This window comes from Mercenaria mercenaria, chromosome 6 (assembly GCF_021730395.1).
Source record: "Mercenaria mercenaria strain notata chromosome 6, MADL_Memer_1, whole genome shotgun sequence".
Lineage (NCBI taxonomy): Eukaryota > Metazoa > Mollusca > Bivalvia > Venerida > Veneridae > Mercenaria > Mercenaria mercenaria.
In genome coordinates, this window is record NC_069366.1 from 83,388,227 (window position 1) to 83,400,893 (window position 12,667).

The window sequence follows — 12,667 nt, forward strand, 5'->3', positions numbered from 1 at the left end:
AAAAAACATTTTATAAGTGAATGGAATCTTCTTTTATTTTGAATAGAACATACGTTTCATTTTGATTTGTACATAGTACAACATGAAGATAAAAACGAATGTATACAGTTTTATCAATAATTTTATGAATGGTTTTAAATAAATTTATTAATCCACAGGTCATTTTGTAGTTTAAAGGAGCCTTGTCAAGACAAATGAACTTCTTTGTACAATTTTATTGAAATTAAACAGATTAAAATGTTTCCGTGAATTTTGCGAGAAAACGATGCGAACTGGAAATAACTAAATCTACATCATCCAATCTCTACGTATCATTTTTTTTCACAACTGTAAAGACTTCTGAGCCGCGCTATGCGCAATCTGGTCAGGATCCATGCTGGTCGCAAATCCACTATGTTGGTTTTCTCATAGCGCGGCTCATTTTAACTTTTTCGTATTCACGTTTGGGGTATCTCGCACATTGCAAGATATTTGTATGAACACGTGAAGTCGTGCCAAACGACACCGCCACTTTTATGTACGACAACTAAACACAAATCAGACCCGTCATTATCCGGCTGACCCGAGTACCATTTGAAAAATCCGGTTTTCAATCCGTACTTGTATTCCCACGCAGATTTAATATTCTTTCGCCTTCCGTTTATCCAGATCCCTGACGAAACTCCCTCTACTATACCATTTACGTCTCCGTATTTCGCCTCGGAATCGATATTTATCAGGTATCCGCCGTCTTCCTGACACTGTAATTCTGCTTCTTCTCGACTTCTATCCTTGTCAGCATACAATTTAATGCAGAACCCATTCTCTGTTATGTTGTAGTCATGTGGACATAGAAATACGCATACTTTCGACTCCTCTTCGATTCTATGCTCGGATTCCAACTTACACGTGAGTTTATTCATACCGCATTTCCGGGATCTGTATCTCGCTCCAAATTCATTCGCTCGTGCATTACACACTGACCACACAGTCCATTCTGTACAAGGATAAAGGTGACACATCTGGCTGTTTACTTTCTCTTCAAAGTTTTTAATCGTCTGCCCAAGTAACATCAACAATGGCCTATTCAGATTTAGTCCCATGTCGTAGAGACTCTGGCCATCAAGATCTTTCATTGCTGTACCGTTACTTCTAGTAATAAGAACGCTTTCGTTCATAAGAGCGCTTGCAGCACCAACAGCAAAACAACTCAGCATTGCATGGAACACCACGGCGACTTTGGCTGTAGATTTCATTTTTGTCTTATCCAGCAATTTCTTACCGCTTCTATAACGTTGTGAGTATAAACTATATATGTGGAATAATGTCTTTTTATGTTTATATGTTTCTAAAATTCGCAGTGTTTGTCAGAAAATTTAAAGAATACTGTGCAAACTACGTCCATTAAATAATTTTGAATCTAGCAAATACACATTAAAAAAATCCGCAGTTCACGCTTTTCTTCAAGCCGTTTGTATCTGAAGAAGTTCATCAAATGTTTAAACTTAAAAACGGAAAACTAATCTTAACTTATAAACAAACCTGGATTATGTAATAACACTTGCCAGCACAAATTATAAATTGTTTATTCTATTTCTGTCAAAGTTAACTGTGTTTATATAATGCTGTTTCCCCCCCAAGAAACGTGAGAAGAAATGTTGCGGTGATAACAGATACAGTAAAAAATCTTTTAGCAAAGAATGCAATTTGGAAATTAAAACAAACGTGGTCTTTATTGAGAGGCTGTCTCTCAATCTGAATCATAAATGATCCGCGCCATGAGAAAACCAACACAGTGCGTTTGCGACCAGCATGGATCCAGACTAGCCTGCGCATCCACGCAGTCTGGTCAGGATCCATGCTGTTCGCTTTCAAAGCCTATTGCAATGAGAGAAACTATTAGCGAACAGTATGACCCTGACTAGACTGCGCGGACGCGCAGGCTGGTCTGGATCCATTCTGGTTGCAACACACTATGTTGGTTTTCACATGGCGTGGCTCAAATATACATTGTTAATGGCTGAACAACAGTAACCATACATGCCTTCTGAGGCAGGGTTCATTATAGAATCAAGCCTTTGTTTGGAAGATGATTTTAAGCACAGGGTTGATCTGTCTGCGATTGTCTGAATAAACAACTTGATTTTCAGACAGAAACAATCCAGGAATTGCGAGTAGGTTCCGCCGCTTGCAAACAGTCTGACTAAAGAAACATTAACCCTTACCCTGCTAAATTTCTACAATGAACTTGTCCTTCTTTCACTGTCAGATGCTCATCAAAATATACTGAATAGCGAACGGTGCAGATCATGTATGCACGGATGTATAGGCTGATCATGCTCTACACTGGTCGCAAAGGCACAATCAATCGTTTCCAGCATGATAAGGGTTAAATGTTCAAGGACAAGGGCAATATTGTTTTTATGTTAAATCAGACTGCTGGCATGTCTTTAATCATTTAAAGAAGACAAAAAAAAATCAAAATCGACTTCAAATGAGAAAGTTATGAACATTTAAATAGTTGATCAAAATGGTGGCCATTATGTTTCCATGGCAACAAAAAACAAAATGGCAGACCTATTAAATTTCTGGACACATATTTGAATTGTATTTACTTATTTCTGTAAAATGATTTCTCTACTTTTTTTTCAACTATAATAAAAGAAATTACCATGTTTTACACTACAAAAAACACATTTACAATTAATCTGTTTAAAAAGTTATTTGCTAAATAAAGAATTCAGCAGTGTTTTCATAAACACACAAAAGGCTGCCTCCATGGATCAGCAATTTTCCTAAATTTCAAACTGTCATATCTTTTTCGATAGTGGTACGATTTTAAAAATTCATTCAGCGTTATGAAAGTCTTGAGAATGGCTTTCATATGAAATGAACTTATTGTCAGGCTTTCCTTGTCCTTTAAAAGTCATAATCTCACATTCATCCGTGGCCGAGTGGTTAAGGTCGCTTACTTCAAATCACTTGCCACTCATCGATGTGGGTTCGAGCCCCACTCGGGGTGTTGAATTCTGCATGTGAGGAAGCCATCCAGCTGGCTTACGGAAGGTCGGTGGTTCTACCCAGGTGCACGCTCGTGATGAAATAATGCACATAATGCACGGAGGGGCACCTGGGGTCTTCCTCCACCATCAAAGCTGGAAAGTCGCCATATGACCTAGAATTGTGTCGGTGCAACGTTAAACCCAACCAAAAAAAACAAACAAAACAACACACAAAAAAAACAACAAAACAAACAAACAAACAAAAAAACCATGTACTTTTCATTTTCTGTTTCTTACATTATTTTGTACGATTAGAGGCGGATGGCTCTTCAATCACAGTGGCAGAGATAACAAACGGGATAACTGAAATAGTATTAATTTCCCTGACTTTACAAGATATAGATACACATCACATACTGACATAGCCACATAAATACTTTTTTGTGAGGAAAAGATTAAAAAAAACCTCCTGAAATGATATCTACAATAAAATGTTCTTTCGGTTAAAATCCAAATATTTTCTCGTGAAGCTAATGCTAAATTATTTTGCTCCGGTAACGGTAAGACGATTTCACGATAAACAAGTCACCATGCAAAGAATTACATTCCCCAGGCCCTTACTAGACAGGGCCTTTTTTGTAAAAACTGTATACAATCATCTACGTCTAAATTGCAAACGAATCTGCAAAGTTCAGTTCTCAAAGAAAACATTTATTAGTGTGTTTACTTTTTTAATGCGGAAGGATCGGTCTTGTATTAAAACTTCCTACGAGCAAGCTTGATCTCCTGTCAACTTAGCGTATACTGTGTTTATTGTGTGTTTTTGTTTTCGTCAACCATTTCTATAATCCAATTTAATGTTTTCAATCCAAAAGTTACTACAATTTCCTGTTAAGAACAAAGTTCAAGCCTTCTCATCAGGCAACAAGTTCACTGTCTGAGTTTTTTTGAATCCGACATACCCAAGAGCCACTACTCCAACAGCAATAGCAAATTTAAGGACTTTGAGTGCTTTGCTTTTTATGAAACTCCTCATAATTGCGCCTGGAGCAGCATCCATGACTTCTAAGATTTTCTTTACGCTTGGTCTTTGCATCGCTCGTGTGTAGTACGCTTGCACAATTGGTCGTTTATCGATCGAAAAATATCGGGGTGCGATTCCGATGAAGGTCAACCGAATCATTAATCCTATCGCAGTAATATCGGCAGCGGTAAAAGCTGGACCGAATAACCACGTGTCATTTGCATCACCATGCTCTGAAAGAAATAGACCATTATATAATGTCAGTGTCAAATTTTGAAAAACTACACGAAATCATTTGAACAAGTTTAATACATGCACATTTGCACAAGTTTAGTACATGCACATTTGCACTTAAATGAAAAAATGAACGGAAAATTTGGAATAAACTCGATTTTTAGTTAGTCTGTAAGTCCGCAATGGACATTTTAACTTTAAAGTAAGTTGAACTGTTTGCACCAGCAACAACAGCAACAAAAATACCAACAATACAATTTAAACAACACGCACCTCGTGTATTCTTTTCCAACAGCTCTGCAATTTTGTTAAAAACATCTTCTAGTTCATTGAGACATTTAGCGACCTCTTCTTTATTTAATACGTTTGCAAGCTTCCGCGAAACCTTGACAATCTTAGCATTAATAGTTTCTTTCATTTCCGGTGACAACGCTTCACTGACCTTTATAAGATGAGTTACTTCTCCTGAAAATCTTTTACCTGAAAATTAAAAAACAAATGATATTGAAAAAAACACTACAACAAAGTTGTTCAAGAGCTCCGTTTCGGAAAATATTTCGGAAAAATAGTCCCAATGCGCACATATTAAAATGTTGAGCCTACATGAACAGTCGAAGACAATTTCAAGGTAAACGTATCCGATTAGTCGTAACACGTGCTGGTCCTCTTGTACACGTGTAGGTAAAAAGTTTGGTCTGGATTACAAACAACTTTAACCGGTCGTAAATAAATACAAGAGGGCCATGTTGACCCTATATCGCTCACCTGTTAAACCTGGCTTTTGAGTCACCAAGATAAACATTCTGACCAAGTTTCATGAAAATAGAGTCATAGATGTGGCCTCTACAGTGTTAACAAGCTTTTCCTTTGATCTGAGTGGTGACCTAGTTTTTGACCCTAGATGACCCAGTTTCGAACTTGGCATAGGAATCATCAAGATAAACATTCTTACCAAAATTCTTGAAGGTATAGGGCCATAAATAATGTCCATAGAGTGTTAACAATCTTTTCCTTTGATTTGAGCGGGTGACCTAGTTTTTGACCCCACATGAACCAGTTTCAAACATAGCCCAGGAATCATCAAGATAAACATTCTGACCAAGTTTCATGACGATAGGGTCATATGGCCTCAAGAGTGGTAACAAGCCTTCCCTTTGATTTAAACGGGTGACTTAGTTTTTTTAACCCATATGACCCAGCTTTTAAGTTGGCCTAGGAATCATCAAGATAAATATTCTGACCAAGTTTCTTGAGAGATAGGGTCATAAATGTGGCCTCTAGGTTGTTAACAAGCTTTCCCTTTGATTTGAACCAACATGACCCAATTTCGATCCTTGCCTAGAGATCATCAAGATAAGTGTGCAAGTTTGTATAAAATCAAAGCGTAAATGAAACCTCTATACGGCTGAAAGGGCCAGAATAGAACATTTTGCCACTTTCAGGGGCAGTAACTCCAGAATTCACGGTGGTATCTAGCTCGTTTTCGAAAGGAACCGAGATCTTATTGTGACTCAAGTTGTAAGTTTGGTTAAAATCAAATATAAAATGTCACTTCTTTCGTGTTCACAAGGTAAAAATTAACAAATTTTGGCTCTTGTTGGCAAGAAATTGTGAACAGACAACGGACGGACGGACGGACGAACGATGGACGAAGGGCGATCACAAAAGCTCACCTTGTCACTACGTGACAGGTGAGCTTAAAACGATGCAATGAAAAAAAGCAAGAACAAAATAATACTGACTGATCTCCGCCCTTGCTGTGACCTTAGCTGGTAATTTATCAAGATAGCTCCTGTCAACACAGAATTCGCGGTTTGCAAACACGCCATATGTGATGACATCAATAGGTATGTCATGAAGAAACTTCCGGAAAGTCTTAACCTCGTTTCCGACCGCCGTCTTGACATCCGGTACAAGTTTCCCACCTGCGTATATAATAGCTGCATAAATCACCTATGTGACGAACCCTTAATTTATAATAAATCAAACATGAGATGTTGTATTAAGTTTCAATTCAGAAGCTCTATTGACAGTTTCAGTTTTCAGTTTCATTTTTAATCCAGGGCATAATTATAATATGCATATGGATAAAACAGGTCACATAACCGAATAATCATAAAATCAGTACTGACATAATTGTAAAAATACTGCAAGGAGTATGCAGGGGGTATGGCATTAATGTAAATTGTCACTAAAGAAGAAGATATCGGATTTCAATAAAAAGCTCTCCTTATTCTTTAAATCGTCGAGGCAAAAACTATTTTTTCACAACATATTTTTAAACAAAGTAATATCGATAAGAAATGCTCTGATCTACTCATAATAATGAATCAATATCAGTACGACTTGCCTGTTCATATCCCGAACGTCCAACAGGAAAATAGTTCTAAAGGACCGTGTCCACGTCTTATAAATGTCGTGGAACCGAAATGACAATCGATAATTTCCGTTCCATATGCGATTCGGCACTCCCTGGATATGAACGGAATATCAGCTTACTTAAAATCCGAAGAATGCCGAAACTTCATACGAGATTACGAAATCAAACGGAAAATACCGAGCGTCAATACAGCCCCACTAACTCCGTTGAAGTGGAAGGAGTTGACAAATGGTTAAAATGAACATGTTAACTAGTATTTATACGGTATTCATGAATTCTGGTTAACTTTCAATCGTTTATTGAATTATGTTATATTGTATTGATCATACAAACCAACCAACCGGAATGAAAGGTTTGATCGATGACGTCAATAATAGCCTCGGATTCGGAGGTACATTTCCCATCAATCTCTAGGCACGGGACTTCCCCCATATTATTCTTTTTCAGATACCACTCTTCATTTTGCTCCCCCAAAACAATGAATATATGTTTCTCCTTGAAAGATACGTCTTTTTCATAAAGAGCATGCAAAACCTGAAGAGATATTAGTATGTCCTCAATAAATATATCATCATTTAATACGCATTCTAATACTAGTATGCTTTTCTCTGTTAAAACACTGCGCACCCGGTACCTTTGAGTGATAATGGCCCTGGCAAGGTGATAATAGCCCGAGGGCTACTATCTTCTTCCGGGGCCATTATCACTCAAAGGCACTGCTCTCCCATGTATTTACCTGTTTATTACATGATCACCTATAATGTAGTAAGAAAAGTTTAGTGTTTCATTTTTATAGGTACTAGATTTTTAGCATCTACTGGCAAACGAATTTCAGCTTTTCAGTTTCTATGCTATTCGTATTAGAGGCTATAAACCGTATAAAATCAAACGCATTGATAGTTGTACTTTCTTGCTTATTTTTGCATAATTTAGGGATGGAAATAAGTTATTTCACGAAGAATACACGACGTTGAGCTAATGATGATAAACTTGAGGATGTACGAGCGTTTTTTTTCAGGATATCTGCCATTTTGAAAAATGTTTCTTTGAATATTGCTTTTTAACAAAAGTTTTGCCAAAAACTAATGCTAAATAATTAAAATATGGCTAATAATGTACCATTTAACCAAATAGACTCTGCTTTTTGCGAAAATTTTTTTTCACTCTTATTTTTGGCTGGCATTTGCCTAAAATTGACACACGTTTTTAATGGGATAGGGGCAGGTAATTTCAAATATCTGTGAAAGTAGACCACGTTTTGTTTTGATATTTTCCTGACTGATACAGATAATGATAAGCTATAATTGAAATAAACATGTTTTTATCTAGAAACTATATATTAAAACAAAAAGAACAAAAAATATCAAAATTCACCAGTTGTTTAGTTTTTTTTTTAATTAATCTCTTAGGTGCAAGTTGACCTTAACTTTTTTCTTTCCATTTTGAAGCATTTTTGTGTGTCATTAAAGCTGCAAAATATTTTTAAAATCTTACCATCAGAATTTTTTTGTAGACCTAAATACATGTTTTCCATTGAAAATAAAGTGGGCTGGGTAATTATGTCAACATGCAAAAACGAAAGTGTTTGTGACATTTATGCTTATATAATACTGACGTCACCTTGTATTCATATTAACCTGTAAGACATGAAATCCCTCTAACATTAAATGGGGTATTATATGTTTTATAAAGTACCACCATTTTTTCAATTTTACAAAATCTCAGAAATGCTTACACAGTGGGTGAAGAAAATGCCCTATAAAATTAAAACGAGTTCGGTGACTTGTGTTTTTTATTCACTTGTTTGTCTTGGAAACTAATGTTCTTCAAGTTCACAGAGTATGAAAAAATTCTTAACGTTAGAAAAAAATCGATCCTACATCCTTAAACTGAAATATACGCTGTTTTACCTCCATGAAACGCGATGACGTCATTTCTGTTTACAGACATTAACTTCGCGCGCTAACGTCAGGGCCATTATCGATAATGGCCCCGGGGCCAATTATGATAATGTGATAATGCATGAGGCAATACGATAACAGGAACATTTTCAGCACAAAGTTGTTACTATTTATAGGTACTCGTGTAATAATAAGTGTTAAAACATTCTTTTGCTATTAAATATTTCTTAATTTTCAATAAATACAGGTAGCACTTCCCGTTAAAATAAGTAAGGAGCACTATACTGTAGCTGTTGCATGTACAATTTTGACAAAACACAATGCATCTGCGATGAACGTATTTATGCGTTATGGGTTAAAAGTATTCTAAATAGAGTCTAAATTAAAGTCCTCCATACTTATGTAAAGCTATATATTATAGCAAAAAAAATCGTTTGACTGAAAAACTAATTGCGGTCAATTTTAACTCACGTGTTTGCTCAGAAGTACGCCCTCATTATTTTCTCGTTACTAGTTACAGAGTGAAATGCACGTTTTCTGTACAAATATCTCTTAATATTAAACTTGTTCTCTAAATACTAGTTAAAACTTGAAAAATGCTTTATGTTTTAGACACATGAAATTATTTCTGTAAGCTTTACAGTTAAAAAGTGTTTAAAGTAAAGTCAACTTTTCGCATGGCCGCGTTTTTTAAAATAAATACATTATAGAATCTATCAGCTTTCACGTCTGAAATGTTTATCTTTAATTTAGTGTCAAACTGTGTAACGCAAATATTCAAGTTTTTAACGTAAGTACATTAAGAATGGCGAACCTATCAATCTTACAATATATCTGTTGACCTTGCCATACGAACTAATTACAGTGATTAATATGCACGCGCTATTCTAACATTACTAACATTACAGAGAAAAATACATGTAAAACTTACCTTTAAACTGTAATAGGAACCTGGGAAATAATACAGTGTTACAGATTTGCCTGTATCAGCTGCCATCTTGTTTTCTAAACACCCTTGCGATAAGTGTACGCTGTGTTTCGGTCTGTTGCGGATAATATTCATTAATATTCTAGGTCAATCTTGCAACACAACATGATTTTTTAATCCGATCTCATTTTCAATGAATCTCCAGACGAGTGAAAATACATGTTCTCGTTTATCGACCTTTTATTTGCATGGACTGGCGGTCGATGAACTGATAAATTTATAGGTGTAAATCTAGGACAGTCTATTTTTTTAGCTATATGTCACCTGCGGCAAGAAGCATATTAATGTTATATGTGCAACAACAGAAACATAACAACAAATTAGATACAGTGAGAGCAGTATAAAGGAAATAGCACGTAGTTACAGACAGAAAAAGCCGAATGTGAGAGGAGTATGAAATAAGGAAAAACATGTTGTAAAGAATGGCTCCCAGATCATACACTGGCAATACATTTATCAGATCAAGTGGTTCCAACGTTGTTTGAGCGGTGAATTTTACGCAGAACAGATGGTGAAATATGGTCGACTGTATAAATTTCCGGTGTTGTAAGTATGATTTAAAGGATTTTCTACCCGTTGTATAACGAGTTGAATGAGAACGATGTTTGCACCTGGAGCGCAAATCTCACCCGTTTTTAGCACATGTGTCCATTTAGCTGAGATCTGTGCCGTTTATTCAAACACTTCTGTACAGTCCGACGCGGAGAGAAAAGTTTCGACAAGATCGCATCATATATAGTGCTTATCGGGAACAAGTAATTATCAAAACACTTCTTATCTAAAGGACTACCTCTTAAAACAAAGCATGTGTATTTTCATTGTTTCAGAAAAATCGACCGAAAACCTAACGCAACGCAGTTTCGAGTGGGTCGCTACGCAACGCAATCAAGTGGATACCGTTCCTTGACTTATTTACAAAGTCGTATCCGTCATAAAAAAATCATTAGAATCTGACACAGAATAACTTTAGAACGTTCTATATCATTATACTAATTCCGCCATTTCTAATATATTGCACTGTTTCATTGTTATGTTCGCTTAATATTAGACATATATTTTTGCGGACATTGTAAACCCCTCCAGCTTTAAGCAAAAATGAATATCGAACAATATCATCAACTAAATATTAGTTAGTAAAAAACGAGAACCAGTTAATGGATGTAATTCCACCACGTATGGTATTGAACAGCGTACCAAAACAATCAAAAGTGGGTTAACTCTTTAATTACATTTCGTTCATTTTTACTCATTTTTACTCCCTTAAAACAATGCATTGCTGTTTCATTACTGATATATTGTGCATTTAATATATTTGTACAAAATAAATCAAATATGATCTATGGTAAAAAGTACTGATCAGTTGTCTGTATATGTTTTCATCCATATGCCTGATGTAGCGTTCATCTATTTTCAGAGAGATAAATCACAGAGAAACAAGAACGTTGAAAATGACGAGAGAAAACAAACAACAATATTTTACTTGTCGCCCATGAATCAAAAACGCCGTAATAAGCTTGTTTTCAATGCTGACCGTTATTTAGTCGGTATTCTATTTATTCAACATGCCATTTTTTTTATTGTCTTCAGTAAAGCATTTACCGTACATATAATCCAACAACCATTACATTTGTCTTAAAATGATATGCCATTGTTTAATTAATGTTTTCCTCAGGTACACAAAAAATGCAAATGTAAAAGTTACGTACTTAAAAGTGCAAAATACCTACATCGTTATTGCAGACGCCCATATAGTATACGTTTGACTTTTCGTTGATAGCTCAGCTCAGTAAGGAAAAATCGAACAATCTACGGCGTGTAATATTTCCCTCAGGTACACACAAAAATTTGAAAAAAAAAAATGCAAATGTAAAAGTTACGTACTTAAAAGTGCAAAATACCTACATCGTTTTTGCAGACGCCCATATAGTATACGTTTGACTTTTCGTTGATAGCTCAGCTCAGTAAGGAATCAAAGTACTGAAAGTACAGAAAGGCTGGCTACCACAAAACACTGCATGAAATCTGTGCGGGAAAGATGTTTGAAAAATCTTAGATATTATGGGTTTTCCATATCAAACTAAGGCGAGCATAGGGTATTGATGTGATGAACCACCTTTATTAACTTGTGAAGGTAGTGTAAGGATATTACAGACTACAGATGGTGAAAAAATACATTGTGTTTGCTTCAGTGGGGATAACATAATTAGTGAGACAAACGGCACATAATGCTCACTTGGGAATCTGAAACCACTAATATCTTACAAAAAAGTCAGGTTCCGAGAACGTAATCTAATCAAACCACATAGGATAATGAACGAAATTCATAATTTATTCGAGAAACGTAGTTTATCAAATGTAAACCATGGTTTACGGTCGATATATTAGGATTAAAGAATCAACCATGAATTTCGGGTGTGAACCTGCGTTTACGAATCTTGAACCCCTATATACGAACGTGAGCCTATGTCTATGATCTTGAACCATAGTTTACAGAGTGACATGTATGGAAATCGTCCAATAATTACATGGACCCAGGTCCACAGTCGAAAAACTAGGATTAACGATGGATAAACTAGGTTTTTCAAACTTAAAAGCATGTAAACCTATTCTTTCGGGCGAAAACAAAGGATAACGTCGTAAACCATAGTTCACACTCGTAAACATAGGTCCACGTTTGTAAACCCAAGTCAAAGTTCAATCGAGAAACCTAGTTTATCGAACGTAAACATGGGTTCAAGAGCGTAAACTATGGTTTACGCCTGTTGTCCTTTGTTTTCGCTATATAATATATGTAAGTATTCGATAATTTTAGTTTTTCGACCAAGAATGTAATTATTGGATCGCCGCGAACCATTGTTTTCGGACGTGAACCTATGTTTACGACCATGAACTTGGGTTTACGAGATGATCCATAGTTTACGAACGTGGACCTAGATTTACGTTCAGTAAAATTGGTTTCTCGAACAAAGAAGAAAAAAAAATTAGTTTAAACCTGGGTTCACGGGCGTAAACTATGGTCTACACCCGTTATTTTATATTTCTATGTTTCGCTCGAAAATATGGGTAAATATTCGAAAAACTTGGTTTTACGTTCGAAATATCTACTTTATCTATTGTTAATTCTAGTTTTTCGATCATGAACCTGGGTTCGCGTTATTA

The 12,667-nt window shown here is 35.8% G+C and overlaps 1 protein-coding gene across 2 annotated transcripts; it reads right to left on the reverse strand.

The window, feature by feature from the left end:
• Positions 1–2,574: 2,574 nt before the first annotated feature.
• On the reverse strand, positions 2,575–9,769 carry LOC123548374 (ganglioside-induced differentiation-associated protein 1-like). Of its 2 annotated transcripts, XM_053546501.1 has the most exons (5): positions 9,452–9,764; positions 6,961–7,153; positions 5,982–6,164; positions 4,513–4,719; positions 2,575–4,238 (listed from the first exon to the last, which is right to left on the reverse strand). In XM_053546501.1, the coding sequence occupies exons 1-5, from the start codon at positions 9,581–9,583 to the stop codon at positions 3,886–3,888; spliced, it is 1,068 nt and encodes a 355-aa protein (XP_053402476.1). In that variant the 5' UTR covers positions 9,584–9,764; the 3' UTR covers positions 2,575–3,885. The 2 variants fall into 2 exon arrangements, with proteins under 2 accessions (XP_053402476.1, XP_045191510.2); XM_045335575.2 differs by lacking the exon at positions 5,982–6,164 and having other exon boundaries at positions 9,452–9,769.
• Between the last annotated feature and the right edge of the window lie 2,898 nt (positions 9,770–12,667).